The 17,340-nt window shown below is 42.7% G+C and overlaps 1 protein-coding gene across 9 annotated transcripts in view; it reads right to left on the bottom strand.

The window, feature by feature from the left end:
* The window catches only part of LOC101920115 (dual specificity calcium/calmodulin-dependent 3',5'-cyclic nucleotide phosphodiesterase 1C), a 372,306-nt gene that overhangs the window by 178,677 nt on the left and 176,289 nt on the right, over positions 1-17,340 (bottom strand). For 4 of the 9 annotated variants that reach the window (XM_055805456.1, XM_055805458.1, XM_055805457.1 and 1 more), the window contains one exon: positions 2,848-2,874. The exons of the other annotated variants lie outside the window; for them this stretch is intronic. In XM_055805456.1, the coding sequence (XP_055661431.1) occupies positions 2,848-2,874 (27 nt within the window). The remainder of the gene's footprint in view (positions 1-2,847; positions 2,875-17,340) is intronic. 9 annotated transcript variants of the gene reach the window in all.

Raw genomic sequence — 17,340 nt, 5'->3', positions numbered from 1 at the left:
GGGAGTCTCAACAGTCAAATGAAACGTGGCCAAGGTCTCAGGTGGTCCAGAAAAAGCAAAACCAGCCCAGAACCTGAAAGTTCAAGAGATTTTTGGCTTCCTGTCTAGTTCTCCCTCTTGCTGACTACCTCTCCAGTCACTATTTAATAAGCTATCTACTACTCACCCAAGGGGAACTAGATGGGATAATGATAGATGACCCAAGTTCTGATTAAATATCCTGCTTCTCTGGTAATGCTGTGATTAATCTACATCACAGTTCAGCAGTTCAAATGCAATTACTAGGTTGGGACTAATGAAATTAGGGATGTCTAGACAACTATGAAACTTCCAAGTTTATGAGGAAAACCATATCAATATATTATTGTTACAAAAGCATTTGAGTCAGTTCAGTTAACAGAATGATCAATGTGAGACTCGGTGTCTGTCATTTCCAATTACAGTTATAGGATAGCTCAGATTTCACTCCAATTCTTTCTCCTCAAATTTTCTTGCATGTACCTCATCTTCCTTCCCAACAGGTCTGCACTCAGGGGAAACCATTTCTTTACACCGCAAGGTACAGAGGACAGCAGTGTTTCCACAGCTAAGTGCTGCTTACTATCACCTAGGCATTCTTAAGTGGTGACACTCCCCAAAGAGAAACGAAAGGAAGAAGATGCAAAAGCAAGCAAAAGATCCTTTCAGCTCAGCTGCCAGTCACCCTCCAGAGCCTGGTGACATAAGAACCACCAAGATCGTTTTGAAAAAAACATAACAAAGGAAAGACGACAACCCCACCACAAATGAATGTGGGAAACAAAAGTGGAGACCTGAGTCAAGTCATCGGTTTCTCTTCACTGTTGGAATTACCGACTCAATAGAGAGATGCTACTTAAAACCAGCCTTTAAATGAACTGCTGTCCTACCACCTCCCTTTGCTGGATGTTACACTTCTGCATCAGATGGCAGTATATGCAATTTACCATTGTACCCTAATCATACAGCAGGTGGCAAATTCAACTCAGAAGCTTACTAGCCAGCTAATTTGCCCTAGGTGCTGGCAAAGAGCAGTTCCCAGCCACAGCAGCCACCCCGCTGCACTACACAGCCCTCCGGCCAGCAGCCAGCACCCGCTGCGCGAGGTCATCAGGAGTAGCTGTTCAACAACTGCTACGTGTCGGTCCCTGGGGTGGTCTCTTGCCTGCCGCAGAGCTCCCACCAGTTGTTAGACATGACAGGGCCACGTAGCCAGTCTGCCCAGCTGCTGCAGGGGTGCACACCATCAGCCAGGCAGTAGGCACAGTGAGAGAGAGAAAAAAAAAAAAAAGAAAGTTCAAAATCCCAAGAGGCACCAAACTTAACCCTGTAATGGTACATTTAAACAGGCTGATATATTCAATTCTCTGTTACGTTGTTGATACAAGTGTGTATTGGGCTTGTAGGAGCTTTTAACATACTTGATCTCTCTTTCAAAGCTTATGGAAAGTCTCCCATACAGAAGAGATGCTGAGCACAAGCCTCTCCGATGCTGTGGTTATGTACACAGAAAACACAGCCAAACAAGAAACAGCACTCAGGGCAATGCAAGCAGTGCATGGGGGGGACATACACACAGAGTGATCATTCATTCTGGAAACCACCTCAGCTCCCGAACAAATCCTCTTGCAGCAACTCAAGACCTCTGGCCAGAGACATGTTTGTGATTAATTAACAATCACGGCAGGGGCAAGGGAAACGGGAAAAAAAGTAGAGTCGCAAAAGTACTAGAGCACCAGTCCCACATTTAGGAAAACAAACGGGAGCATGTTCACCTTCTCCCTGTTCCCATGTCTCACACTACGCAATGCCCACCTGCAGAGTTCAGCACAGAAATCTCCAAATCAGTATTTTCCACTAAACTGTCATAGCTCAAACCCACATCATCCATGACTCAAGCCACCACACTTCAGTCTCCTGTGGCTGTGACACACAAGCACACACGTAGCCTGTCCTGCCAATGCTGCATTGGAGTGATCATCTTCTGCACAGGGTGACAGCCAACAGGAAGGGTGGCTGTGATGTCTTACCCCATCACATCATCACGTTGGCTTATCTGCCAGCTCTCTCCATCATCACACAATATTAAAGGGCACATTCAGCAGAGCTGCAGGATTTCATCTTTAGGAAGCACTCTGCAGGAGTCTCAAATCCAGTTAAAGTCAACATGAACTAAAGATGCTCAGCACACCATGAGATTAAGTCACCAATTAATACTCCACATGCAGGGGAGGGGGAGTCAGCTCAGCACCAAAAACACTCTGTGCTGCAAAGTGTGTGCTTTGAAGCAACCAAGCACAAGGGCTCCAAAGGAAGAAAAATGAATCTGTCAAAGACCCCAACCAGTCCCCCCTCCTGCAAGGAGGCTGTAAGATAACTAGATCAGGTAGCTGTAATAGGGCCTGTTAATCAACAGGATCCCCCTTTTCCTTCAGTCTCCTGCAAAGGCACAGGTCATTAGCAATACTACAAGCCCACAGTCCATTTTGTTATTACAGCATGAGTAAGTGATAGGAGTTAGAACCAGCAGATCTTGCAGAGGGAACAGAATGACAATTATTAGGGTTTGACCTTCAAGGATAAATGTTTCTGTCCTTACTCAGGGAGAACTACCACTAGCATCAGAGGGGAGCACTACCGCTAGCAGCAGAGGGGACTTGGAGCAGTAGCAGCACAAGATGGACCTTCAAAGGGGGAACCAGTCAGTAGAACAGCATTTCCCTGGGAACAAAACCAATCTGGCAACAGGAAAGTCCTCCTTCAAACCCTCAAACAAAAAGAGACAGATGACTCACAAATACCTTCCAGTCCTCTGCGATTTACTCTTACCTCTGTGATGTTTTCTTGTATTTTCTCCTGCAGGAAAAGAACAAAATACAACTGAGATAAGAAGGCTCCACTAGTGAGGAGGAGAAAAGGAGAGAATCGGAAATCAGCAGCAATAAAGCAAAGTCACTTCTGCCATGAGATTGCCCCAAACCTGATATAGCCACTCCCTTCTGCAAACCTCAGAGGTGGTTGCCACTAACTTCAGTAGAAAAAGGTGTGTGTTTCCCTGTATACACATCTTGCCCTTTCTTGTAAGACAGGGTTGCTGCAGCTAGGAAAGAATGAGTCACTACTCTAAATCACTTCACATCCAAGTGGCAGAAACTTACTTCTACTTAATAGCAGTAAAGTAGTTTTTATGTCTCCATGCAGCAGAGAAGTATGGCCTTATCCGTGGAGAGCCCGCTCAGATGGAGTGGTGGTGATGTGATACATCCAGCCACGTTGGCTGTGGTTACTCAGTGGAAAACCCCAGTGGTTTTACAGCAGCCTTACTCTAAAAAGAAAATCTAGATCTTAGCAAGTTCTTTGCTCCACCAAATCCCAGATAACAGATCAGAGAGCTTCACTTCACTGCGCATATCTTGGGACTTAACTGTGCCCAGGACTAGGAAATGGCAAGAATGGATAAGCACCTCTTCTCCTCTCCAATCCTCACACCAAATCAATTGCAGCAAAGGTTGTAAATCTCTTTTTCATCTTAGCACAGTGGATTTTATCTTCTACAGCAGGCGATGACACAAGCTGCCAGTGCTCAAAGGTAATAATCATGATCCCTTCTGCACTGTTACCTATGTGGCTATACAGCCAGCTGCAGAGGTATTTCGGCACTGTATGTTGTCTGTGAGCTCCTGATCCTTTTCCAATGGCTTTGCACAGTGCCTGGAAAAATAGGGCATTGATTTCACTGGAGCTCAGCTCTGCTTTTGTTTTAAAGTAAACCAAACTATCTCTAAACTTCACAAGTAGTGATGGGAACTAGTCTCAGCGTGGACTGTGATGAGGAGTGCAAGATCAACGACCTGTCATTTAGCCACACACTCAGACGCCCCCCACCTTTTTGGTGAGTAGGCAATATTGTTAGAATGGATGTGCTGCTATAAGCATCAAGCTCTGCTTTTTCATCTCTGATACAATTGCACATGGAAAATTGTGGCTAAGGCAGGCCCAGAAAACCCAACCAAGGGGCAATTTTTCTTAAAAATAAGAAGAAACATGGCAAAAAGGAATGTAGTGCTATTTTCTACTTAATAAGAAGCACAAATAATGGCTCCTGGCTGTCAAATGTTTCATCCAATATTACTTTTGGAAATCATACTTATGGCTTGTACCTGCTTCTGTATTCTGACCAGTTTGGAATCATAAAAATCCTAGATATTTACTTTAAAAGAATTTAAGCATATTTCATTTGTGCTTTACTGTGTCAAGAATTACTTATTTAAACTTGAATAGATGCAAAGGAGTAAAGAGTACACATTCACAGCATTATCGAGATTCTAGCATACCGGCAGTCAGGATGCTGACACATACAAGCAGAAGCCCACTTGGACATATCTGATTCTAAGAGAATTTTTCATTTTTATTTCAGAAGGGTGAAAAGTAGAAATTTCATTTAGAAGAATTTAGATTTCAAAGTTTATATTCTGACAAATACAAAACTGCATTTGGAATTTCCTTCCAAAAAGAAAAAGCTGAATACCCCCTACATACCTCATCAGCCATTCCAATACAGATTTATTAAAATATCTTGTTCTCAAGAAATCCAGATTTGTTTAAATTTTTATTTCTGCTATATAACTTTTAAATTTTACAATGAAGTGTCTTATGGGTGCATTCCAGCACTATCAGAACTATTTCTCCCTTTGTTGGTTAGTGACTTTCAGCTCCACATTTGAACAAAGATACCTTTTGTTGACTCCTGATTAGCCAAAACTTCCTTGTATATTTTGAAGAGGTGACTCAGCTTTGGGGTGCTTTTTTCATTTGACTAATAATATCACTTTTCCCATCAGTTACCCCTTTCATGCTTCTTTTACTCAAGAATATTTTTACTGCATTAGAAAACTGTATACTACCACAGATGACAGTACTAGAAAAAAAGCATTTGCCTAGTCACAGCAGTTTTAAAAAACTTATACACATTTTTTATTGTTGTTGTTTACTGTTTCCACACCTGCAGTCCAGTTACAGTCAAGGTTTACAGCTACCAAGTTTGTGACTGTATTTATAGACACTGAACTTGCATGTTACAGTTGAAGAGAATGTAACTAAAGGAACCTGCATTTATAGATTCAGTACCCCTATTGCACGTGCTTACTTTATAAGAAACACCCCTAGCAGATTCTGATATCCAGCAAAAAAATTTCTGTACGCTTGAGCTGCCAGCATTCAAAATCAAAGTCTAGTGATATTCACCAATACAATAAAAAGATGGTGTTGATAATATAAAGCTGTTTCCAAGTATAGTGTTCAGTTTGCTTTTAGAAACAATGTCAACATCTACCTGCTTTATGCTTGCTTACAAACCACGACTTACACCTGCCTGCTATTAGATGAGAGCATTGCAAACAAGGAAATTAAATAGTGCCTCTTCTAATCCCACAGCCAGCATCAGCTGTTGGCTGCAATCAGCAACCATGTGTGAATTAACAAGAGGAAACTGGAGGTTGGTGATGTGGGTTGGTTTGGTTGGGGTTTTTTTGTGGGGGGTTTTGTTCAGTTATGTATTTTTAAAAAGATGTAGGATAAGCTATCCTGGTTTATCTCCCCAGAAGTCTATGCAAAGAGAAACTAGCTGCATAGGCTCTGGGATAAACCTGGAGATGGAAACACCTTCCATTCAAGTTATTCCTCTTTTCCAGGAGGGAAAAAATGAGAGACACCTAAGGGAGGTGGTGTTGCAGCTCCCTCTACACCTGTGGGCCATCCTGTGCTCATGCCTGCAAGCACCTTACTGGAATTACCAAATGTCTGTAAGTTCAGTTTCTTTTCCTGCTGCGCACGTGCCCAGCTAGCACTGCCACATCCATTCAAATCCTGTTACCTGCTGTGGAATGTATTACTCATAGGGCTACATTTAGCTTACATTTTGTAAAAAAATTAGAACAAGATAGACTTTTTTTTTCATGCTGAAGAGAATTAGCAGGTGACTCACACCAGGTAGGCCCTATATTAACAGCGTAAACTAGAAATAACTTCACTGAACTTAATGCAATTACACCTGCACGAGCGTAGTGTGAAGTGAGTCACTCCTAGTACAAGGCGGCTGCTGGAGCCTAATGAAAATAAATCCAGTAAGAGTTTTAAAAATAGGCATTTTGTTTAGTTTTGATTGTTACAAAGTGGTGGGTAGGATGAAATTTTTGACTCAAATGAGATGAAGTCAACAAGAGAGTTGAGCCCACTATTTCAGTATCTGCTCTCCTGGGGATGAGTGAATCCTTCATGTGGCCAGAGGAGCACCACAATATACTGACCCAACATAAAATTAGGACAGACTTTTGAAGGTATTTAAGTGCCAGTAAGACATAGCTAGCTACAGTTATATGGGCACTCAACTCCCTTTGAAATAAATAGATGTGCAAAATTTCTCTCTGTCAACTTCTTCAAGGCCAAGTATCTGTTCCCAAGGTTTCGTTTCTACCTCTGACATTTAAATCCAGCGCACCCTCAGGCAAATCGCTTTCTTCCTATATTTCCCCTTCAGACCTTTTCCCATTAGTTTGTTAGCTCTTCAGGGCTGTGGCTTTAGCTATACGGGGGTTTACACATCAATTTATGAACTGGGGCACAACTGCGGCCCAAATAACACTAGTTTTGAGTCATTGAAAAAGGTCCCACTCTTCCTGTGCATCTAGAAACCTAGAGATGAAGAAATTTTAACAGAAACAAAAAAAACCCCCTGAATTTGGTAATGACATTCTCAGGCCTTACTCTTCTGAGAGGTGAGTTAATGCAACTGCGTAGGTATGGAGAGGAGTGAGGGTGGAGGGGTTGGGGGAATTAAGTAACTCTGCCAACTACTCTGTTTTTGCCCCATAATCATACAACTCAGAATTTCAACTACCTAGATGAATTGCTCTTTCACTCCTACACAGCCTCTGAAGAATTGCCTAAACTACTTAAATTCTTGTACTCAAAACTGTGGCTTGGTTAACATGGTGTTATTCCACAGGGTCTGGTATTAATGGCATCTTTTCAGTAGACGGAGTAAAACTGTGGGTGCGGCAGAATAGGAAGATCTTTGCATAACTTCATCCCTAGAAACTTACACTAAAATCTGAAAGTTTATGAGCATCACACTCTGCTCACCCACTGCTGCTAGAGGTAGTTATACCTGCCCTTGGTAAAGTCTCTGCAGGCTTGTAACTTCAGTGCAGTGATCAGCCTTAGGCCACCAGCTGATGGACATGCTGTTAACAACCTGAAATATACGCAGGTGAGTGCAGATGACACTTTTCAGTGAGTTAATGCTTCCCAGCTCAGGAATGCCAAGTGCCACAAGCATGGCCTTAGCCTGCTGAGACCGGTGACTCAATTTTTGGGCTAAAGCTCAGAACTGGCCCTCGCTGTGGCTTAATCTAACACTTTTTTTTTTTTTTTTTTTTTTTTTGCATGGCCACTGCAATAGGTTCAGAGGGCACACACAGTTGGTCACAGCAGTTTAGCAAGCCAGAGAGATCTTCTGAAGTCCTTAAAACCCAGCGGCCTCTGCTCTCCCCTTCGTACCACCAGCTGACAATGCACAAGTCTGGACCCAGCACAGTGTGGGCTTTCAATCTGGATCTGCTCTTCCTGGTGAAAGAGAGGGCAACAACTTTTTAGGGCACTGAGAAACTAGCTGAAGCGGATCTGCTGCGGTGGTTTAAAGATACTACCCGCAGCCAGCCGCCCTGTGTGCAGCGCCCTGCCGTGGGTCAGCACCCTCACAGCCCAGCTGGCAGGCACAAGAGCATCTCTGGGCATCAGCTGCTTCAGTACAAAGTTCAGCCTTTTGGCTTAAACTGCCAGCAATGGTGGCTTTCAGCAAGGACGCCAGGTTTTGTCCTGCCGCAGCTGAGGCATTGCTCCTTAATGCCCACTCTATGGTGGAGCCAGAGAGTAAAGAGAACCCACCAGGACATTAACTCCTCCAGCTGATGCAGCGAGCCTCATCAGAGCTTGCCTGCCATACCCTGATTTTTGCTGCTGACATTGGCAAACATGATCAGAGCCATGTGCATGAAAGGGAAACTCCTGCCTGAAGAGGAACATTTTACAAAAGCTACTTCTTCAGAGGAACCACAATTGTTAAAGAAAACAGTTGCCACAAGCAAATATTTTAAATTAGTTATTCATAGGCTTGAGGAGAAAGAGGGACTTTTCCTCTTCTATATTTAGAAGCTTTATAATTAGCATGTTTAAGATGTGAGTAGGAGCTTAATCATCCATTAACAAAAGCACCCAACAATGTCTGTCCTTCTACTGGTGTCCCACCATATCCACAGCTCACGCAAGCCAGGGCTATTTGTCTCTGCTTCCCTGCAGGGCTCCTCTCACTAGCTCATTTGGAAGTGCAGAGAGAAAGAACCACCTTACTGTCATGAAACATCTCCCTCGTAAGTAACATGGACAGTCTCACAGGTCTTCCCTTTCCTTTTCCCTTCCTTTCCTGCCAGAGCTGGGCTTCTGACATTAGAATAGGTGTTAAGATAACAATACCAAGAGCAAGCCACCAGTGAGATAAGCAATGACACTGGCAAAAGAGAAACACGTTTGTCTATAGGTCAAATCGGGAAGATTCTTCCTGCTCTTTTGTTACCCATCAGTGAATCTGTGGTTTTAATGAATGACATCCTTCCCCTTCCTCTTTCTACAAGAGCTGACCACAACTCATGTTTACTGCTTTTGTTCCCAAATCCTTCCAGCTCATCTGTCCAGAGTCCCCCAGATTTCCCCTCAATGGCCACATCTAGGCAGGAGGATTAAGGGCATTTCCCAGCTCCCAAGCCCAGATGCCCTCTCTGGCTGTACCACAGTGGTGTAGCGGTTCATACTGGGGGTAGCTACCATCCCCCTGTGCGTCACTCCCAGGGAAAGCTGGCTGGGGGCTCAGATCAAGCTATATTTTCTGACTGATGGGATCACTTAAACAAATTGAACATCTCTCCCAGCAGCTCGATATTCTGAATCATGCAGTGCATTACCAATTAATCGTCATCATCACAAGATTAGTGATGCATTTACATTACGTTACCGAAGCCTATATTAATAACCATGTATAAATCAATTCAAAAAACCCCAACCTCACAGCACAGGCTACAGACCAGCATCTGTCAAAGCTCAGGATCCCATGGGAGCCCTGACCAGAACTCAGAAATATATTGAAATCACCAGACTTCAAAGGCTATGATGCCATCAACTCCTGCTAGGTTTTTAATTCCTTAATGGAAACAGGAAGACCAGCTTTCTTCTTTTACTCCAATTAAAAAAAAAAAAAAAAAAAAAAAAAGATAATTTCTTTTTTCTTCCACTTGGGCTGTTTAGCAGAATACTGTGTTAAGTTAAAAACAATATGATCACAGAAACTAGTGACAGCAGAGGAGAAGAAACAGTAAAAAGCAGGTGAGGAGAGAAAGATTTCAGCTGGTACTTAAGATTTGATGAGGGTTTATGTGGGATTTTTAAAAAACAAAAGCAGACATCTTAAACTGCACCCTGAACTACATGGGGCCACAGTGAAATCACAAAGACGATGAGGTAGTCACTTGTCTCACTTGAAGCAGATCAGAAGAGTCTGCATGCTCTGAAGCACAGGCACGCAAAGACAAGAAGTGTTCACAACTTGAAACAGGTACGATGATTTCAGTAGAAATGGAGGCAAGACAGCTGAGGGGCACAACAGATCTACAGCCAAAAAAGGAAGGGAAAACATATCTTGACGACAAGAAGTACTGCTACAAAGTGGAAATGAAGCTTGTGCTCTATTCACAATCAGTAAATAATGTAAGTAAGTAATTCAAGGTCAGAAAATATCTTCATTGATTTTGCCCAAGGAAAATGCTGTTTTGATAAATTTTAGCTGCTCTGGCTGACTCCATTGGATGTCACCAGTCTAGTTACCAAGTTTTCTGAAAAAGCAGGCAAAAAATAAACTTACAGCTTCATCTCCAAAGTGGATTGCAATAATTAGGAGATATGAACAATCAATCAATGTCTTTTGTGCTGCCTCTGCTTTGCTGTGACCTTTTGCCATAACAGGGCTCTTACCTGTGACCTAATAACCAGTTTCCCACTTGGACATTTGGGGTCTAGTGTGTTTACCAAGTGCACGTGAAGCAGAGCTGGAGAGGCAACATGTTTAATTTCTCATTACAGAAAAGCCTCTGTGATGGCACAGGAGGTGAGGAATTTCTTCTGCAGTACAAGCTCAAGGCAGCTGCAATCCCTTCTCTATCCTCTTAGTAGACAGTGATTGGACAGAGCCTGAAGGTGTTACGGATGGGCATGGATATGATCTGAGAAGACTGATGTTAACAATACTATTATACTATAGGTTCCCGTAAGAGCTGATGACCTTAAATTGCACTCAAGTGCAAGTTTCTTCGTTGTCCACAGAACCACAGTGCTGAGCACCAATTCCCAAGCAAAGCAGGGACTGAAGTATGGGGACAGGGATGGAGAGAGGGGGAAAGAGAGGTGGTAAGGAGGGAATCACTCTCGAGATTTGCTCCTGCAGATAACGACGATACAAATTATACAAATTACTTGACCCACTTGGCACTACAAACTCAACCATGGCTTGATCTTAACTCCCAAAGCTAGCGTAAAAGCAGTCACCTATTGACCTTGGGCAGGACCCTATACAGCTATAATACTTTTATTCAAGCAGGAGCATGAGAGGTGTATTAGTTAAAGGTATTTTCTTTTCCACTGACATAAAGATGATCTGTGACCAATTGTCATGATTTTGTTTAACTTCATTTCAACAAAAGGCAGTCATGGCTTGCTCAAAATTTGATAGAAGAGGCAAGGTAACTGTTGCCTATCTTTCCATAGCACAGTACATATACCAAATGAGGAGAAAAAGCAGCATAGGAAAAGTTTACTTAATTGATCTGCACTGAATACTGTATGCAGGAAAGTTTTGGGCAAAACAGTCTGAGGTCCAAGGATCTGCAGGGAGCACTGTGAAACCTGCAGGGATTACTGAGCCCCCCAGCTTTGTCACCAAATGAAGTTTTCAGTAAGACCAAATCAGAAGGGCAAACTCAAATTCAGTACCAGAACTGCCCTGTACTGGGATTTTAGTATGTTGGCATCTTAACTACAAAAGAATTCAGCAAATTTTGTCCTAAAAACTTCAAAAAATATTATTTCATTCATGTAGATTTTGTACAAGCCAGAACAATTACTGAAATCTTGAGGTTCTTCCTCTGTATTTACTGTTTTCCATTACTCCTCACGTAAAATAAAAAACCCAGCCAAAACTATAAACAAACCCAAAAAACCTCTGCCACTTTAGCTGAAGAAAAATTCAAAGTAAAAAGGGTCCGTTTCTGAAAATCTAACCCTTTGAAAAGAATATGATCTACTGTTCGTTCTGCTTTTTCTTATTACACAAGCAAATTCTCTTGTGCCTCACGCATCACGTTCTCAAAAAAAGCGTGTGCTCATAAAAATCTAGCTACAGGGAAGTACCTTTAAGGAAAATAAAGTACTGAGGTCTGGAAAGAATACAGAGCAGTTCTCAGTCCCATGCTTTTATAATAAAATAATTTAAAAAAAAAAAAAAAAGGGATCGTCAAATCACCATAGTGTATCAGTGTATGACCTTTGCATATTTAAGATTTGAAAAATAGATACATACTTCATCTGAGTGAGTGTTGCTTTCTAGCTGGCTGCTCCAGATGACTCGTGGAACATTTGGCTCTGAAATTAGTAAAGGTGATGACCTGCAAAGTACAGGATGGGTGGTACTTCAGCATGCCTGTTCTGTGGCCTCTCCCGCTGGAAGAGATTATGGCACTCAGAGCACAATGGGATCCGGGAGGCTGAGAGGAAAGTATACCTCCCCACCGCTCTGAGCGTAGATGTGCTCCACATTGTGTTTGCATGGCCACACTGACCTCCACAAGTGGGATGCTGCTTCCTTGCTAATACTATGTCTCAAAAAAAGGAGTGTATGTACTATCTTTCCTGTGCGTTCTTTAGTTGGATCCTGTTTGTTTCCCTAGGAAAAGAGCTTGTGAAAACGAGTGTTTTCACATATCAAGGAGTGTACAAAGCAACAGTTCCTCTTGGAATAAGGCAAAGAAAAATTTTGCAGAGCACATATAAGGGCAACGTTGACGTATGGTATATGCTGGAAGTACATAATACTGTTCAGTGGGAATTCCACTTCCTCAGTGGCAAAAAGTTGTTAGACCCTGGAAGAAACAAGCATGTACAGATTAAAAACTTATTTTAATCACTGCTACTATGCAAAATGAACATATTCAGATTCTGCAGGAGCCAAACAGGCAGCTGTCCAGTTTGTTTCATGCAGGGTGGCTCTGTGATTAGTTACAGCATGCATGACAATGGGGAGGGGGAAAATCATTCTTCATACCCTGGATTAAATATCAAGACAGGAAACATGTACTGGAATTACATCAGACCAGACCAGCCGCGTGCATGAAGTCACTAAACAAATCTTCTTCTTGTCCTAAGCTTTAGCAAATCTATCAGAATGTTGCTTGTTATTGTTTCCCCCTCCAACCTTCCTCCCCCTAAACACAACCCACCCCCTCTGTCTGCTAGTAGACAGCTGGTGTGACGCAGAATTTTAAATCTCATGTTTTTGTGCCAGTCCCTCTCCTGACTCTGGGTTACAGGCTGAAACACTCGGATTACTGTTGAACAAGCTTAAACGTGGGGAGAAAAAATTGCTGCACAAAGATGCAGTGTTCCTTTTCCAAAAGAAGGTTCCCTTCCCCATCTCCACCTCCCAACCACCCTCTCCTTCAGCATGCTGGTATTTTTTTTTTTTTAATTATTCAAGCCTTTTAGCAACATTATTTCGTGTAGCAACTCAGGACTGCTATTGTCCTGACAGTGCCTCCTCATTAACAGACCAATTATTAAATATAAGTCTTAGTAAAAGGCAACATTTCAACTTCTTGTGAAGAGCCAATGCTCTTTTCATGGTCTTCCCAGGACTCTTGTGTTTCTCCAGGAGCAGGGACATTACAGAGGGAAGTCAACTGAACAACGACAGGCCTCTGGGATAACCAGTGCAAGCCTGTTTGCAGAGGAAAATTGGTTTCATGGAGGCTCTTATCATCAAAAAAGCTGCTTGCAGAGGGGCTCAGCACCTTCAGCAGGCTGGATGCTACTCTGTCAACAGTGTTTCTGTATCACGACAACATGACTTTCTGGAAAGAGTAAAGAAAGTTGCCCATCTTTCCTTCCTCCACCCCCCCAGGCATGAATGACATGGATGCGAAGGCACACAGCTGGCTCTGCTGGATTAGGCATGAGGGCAGAGTGAAGGAACAGAGGAAGAAGGAGAGAGAGAGAGGTGGCAATGTCGCTGGCTGCAGCTCGAAACACTGTCCTGTGGTGTCAAAGCGGGAATTCCTCGCCACAGAGGGGGGGATCTTAAGGAGAGGGAACTGGGACAGACAAGTGGGTGGATGGGAACAGGCATTGAGCATGCACACAGAGAACGGAGGAGGCTGTGCGAGATTTCTATTCCTAAAGGCCCTACTCCATGCTGTCACCAGCTGTCTCACAAGCATCTAGATGCTACAGCAACCATGGGGGAGGGTGGTGGTGTCTTCAGAAGCCTCAGATATAAAGATGTATTTAAATACGCAAGTCCTGTCCTTTCCACATACCAGGTGCCACAGATGCGACAGAAACTCTAGTTCTTAAAAGTCTGGCTGCTGTACGGGGGGAGCCAAGTTCCCCGCCTCTGGCCCAGAAGAGGAGCAAATCTGCCTCCATAAGGTAAATAGCTAATTCAAAATGCAATTTGATGTTTCATAGATTGTGAGGCTAGGTGGGACCATTATGATAACTTACTCCAAGTTATCCAGCAGATTTGCATAACTCAGGAATTTCATTCTTCTCCATTTGCAAGAAGATATCCTCACTGCAGTCAAGCTAATTAGAAACAGGTCTTCCAGAGATCGCTGAGCATTTATACAAAAGCCTTTCTCTGCAAAGCACTTTAACGATGCTCTCTGTACAACATGAATGACTTCATCTACACACCCCATCATCTACACACCCACTGCATCTAACTCTGTAGACTCTCCGCAGCTGGAACACCAACACAGTGAGGGAAAAGAAAGATGATTGGCCATAAAACACTAATGGGAACACTGGGAGGGAGAATTTTGACTGGTGTTACAACAAGAATGTGGCCAAGATACCAAAGAAAGTTACCCCATCCTCTAAAGAAACAAAGCAATGGCCTCCTGAAGAAGACACCCTCATTCACCTAAACAAAGAGGGAAAACTCAGAAGGTGACACAGAGGGAATGTTTTGTGCAGCATTCACAACCAGAGGTGTTCTTGCAGCATCCAGGCTTTCCTTCAGGGTCACCCATTAGAATCTAAGTGAGGCAAAAAATACTGCACTACTAGATTGGGCAGCGTTTTCAAATGCCCTTCAAGGCAGCCCTTGTCCTTGTGATTTTCAGCAAAACTCAAACTCCTAAATGACTTGGATATATATTGTGCTATGACCTAATTTAATCTGGAAGTAAATAAATCCAACAAATGCTTACATGTAGGGACCTGAAGAACTCACAGGACTATCTCTTTCCCTACCACTACCTTTTTTCTCCTTCCCTCTCTTCTTTTTTCCCCCAAAAGCTCTCTCTGGTTCTCTTCTCCACCCTTTCCATGAGTCAGTATGCTCTTTTGTAGATGATCTCCCAATTCTCCCCTCCCAGCCTCAACCCCCACAGCTCCTTCTCCTTTCACTTTTTAAGCAAGTCTGAAAAAAGAGAGTTCTCCCATCTGACTGTAGCTGTCCCTGCTGCATCAATTTGTGTATAGGAGCATATTTAAACTGTGTATTCAGACTCTGCTTAGCAGACACCAGTAACTGCTTACTGCTAGTGAATCCCAGAAAACCAGCTGCTCCACAGGAGGCATGGGAGGAAGTGTGATCTGAGCATCATTTACAGCAACCATCTGAGCTGCTCAGCCTTGCAAGGGGTTTATGCTCTACTTCTGCTCCTTTGCCCTTGGACACTTGCTGTAGCTTGTACCATGTGCTCTGCAGGGACTCCCTGCATGCCACAGCTGTAGCTCAAGGGCTCTGTACAATCTTAGCTGTTAAAAATTGCACATATCTTATGTTTAATTTGTGCTACTCTTGGTGTTGAAATGAGATTTGCACCAAGCCAGGATTCGTGCTACAGATGGATATTGTGCAACTTTCTGTCTTGGCTAGGAGCTTTGTGCATGAATAGTATCTGTCCCTAGGAGTGTAAGAAATCACTCCTAAAGTGACGAAACAGACCTACTAATAGCCATTCAAAGTGTCACATTAATAACAAAATGACTCCACAGCTTGACAGATACAGAAGAAAAGCATGGAACTTGTTATACATGTCTATATGCATCTTGATCACCAAATTGTCTCCTACATCTCTCTCTACAAGAAAGATTATGACAATCCTCTCCCGCCAAGCTCACATGGACTTCACCCAATGTCACCAACTGCTAGGTGCGGAGATCCTCCCAAAGAAGGCAAGGCAGACTGCTGTGACGCGAATCGGACTCCTTGCAGAGGCACAGCCTTCTAAACCTCTTCTTGACAGCCATGTAGAGCTACGGCTCTGAGAGCTCTGCACTTCCTCTTCTTGGCCAGGAAAATTTAAAAATCCCCAACACAGACCTTACCTATTTTTTAGGGGAATCTTAATTCCGCTGAAGTCAACCAGCTGAGTTTATTACAACCAGTTTCACCAGAGTTTGAGTGGCACTCTATTGCAAAATTTTAATTCTGATCTCTCTGTATTTATAATCATACCTTCAAAATTAATCTGTTTTTCAAATATCCAAGACCACTGCAGACAAATTTTTCCAGAGGCCTGGAGCAGTACTAAGTCTGCTGGAGGAAGGACTATTGCTCAGCTACAATACAAATTTAAGCACAAAGTTGGGCTTAACACTGTCAAGAGAAAATTTTGCACCACCAAGGGGCTAAACAACTTTTCTCAAGCCATCAATTACTCTGAAAACCTAGCTTTTCAAAGAAAACAAAAAAACCCACAAATGCTCCAAGGACCGAGAACTAGATTCTAATCTTACCCCTGCAAACACATTGGTATCAATAAGGTCGTTCTTTCCAGTATTTACAGCACGGCTCAGGAGATCAAAAACAGCCTTAAGAATCCAAACAAGCCCTTCTAGAAAACCTCCGCCTTATCCAAATCCCCAGTGTTTTGAGAGCAGTTTGCATCTGTAGAGGTATGTTTCGCAGCTGCTATAGCGTTTTAATGGGTCATCCCTGATACGCGAACCTCAAACTTCCCCCACCTAACAGTCAGGATCGGAGTCAGACTGTTCTTAGTATTTTGAAGGGTCTGAAGTGATTTTTTTTGATGGAACAAGACAAGAGAGAATGAAACAGGAAATCTCACATGAATTGCAGGGGAAAAAAGAAACACACTAAATAAAAATCCTTTCAAGGGCTGAGTTGGGTTTAATATAGTGTTTGAATCCACCAAAAGCTGGCAGATTAGGAGATGAGCTGGCCTCACAGCCTTTAAAACACGCACACACACGCAGAGGATTTTTCAGTACTGCCTTCCATCGGGTTTTATTTATTTCTGTATGGACTCCTATCCCACCAAGGCAGTTTTAAAAAAGACTTTCAGAAAGAGACTCACAATTTCCCTTTGACCCGAAGCTTAAATTCATCTTCCCCAAAATAGCTTTTTTCATATCTTTGTTTCCTATGCAGGATTGCAAGCTTTATAGCAGCGATATTTGAAAAGCGCTGAATTTCATATTACAAAGGGAGCCCCTTTCTTCTATGACACACTGTGGTCTTCTTTTTATGACTGCTGAAATAAATAATTGCTTTTGGGGCTGCAGGTATGATTCATTTGTACTACCCCCATAAGAATCAAAGCTTTTTTTATGATTATGGCAAAAACTAGAGAACGTATATTATTTATTAGTCAACATTTTAGTTTTAAACGTGAAGTCTTCTTCTCTTTTGTTACCTACAGGACTCCTCTATTGATTTAAGATTCAAATAAAAGTCACTGGGTGGAACAAAGTAACAGAAGAACTGAGGGAAAATGTACCAGTTTACTGAATTACTACACCTCCAAAACCAGGACTTCTTAATTAACTTTTTCTGATGTTGCTGTTCTGCTATTTATTAAACTAAATTCTCTCCTCTGTCCATCTGTCAGGCATGAGATGAGCAACTGGCAGGACTTCTGTTCCCCTTGCTCCTTCAAGGGCTCTACTGCAGGTAGTATGAAACAAGCTGCTGCA

This window comes from Falco peregrinus, chromosome 5 (genome assembly GCF_023634155.1).
Source record: "Falco peregrinus isolate bFalPer1 chromosome 5, bFalPer1.pri, whole genome shotgun sequence".
NCBI lineage: Eukaryota > Metazoa > Chordata > Aves > Falconiformes > Falconidae > Falco > Falco peregrinus.
The sequence above is the reverse complement of the archived record's forward strand: the minus strand, read 5'-3'. Positions and strand labels throughout refer to the sequence as shown.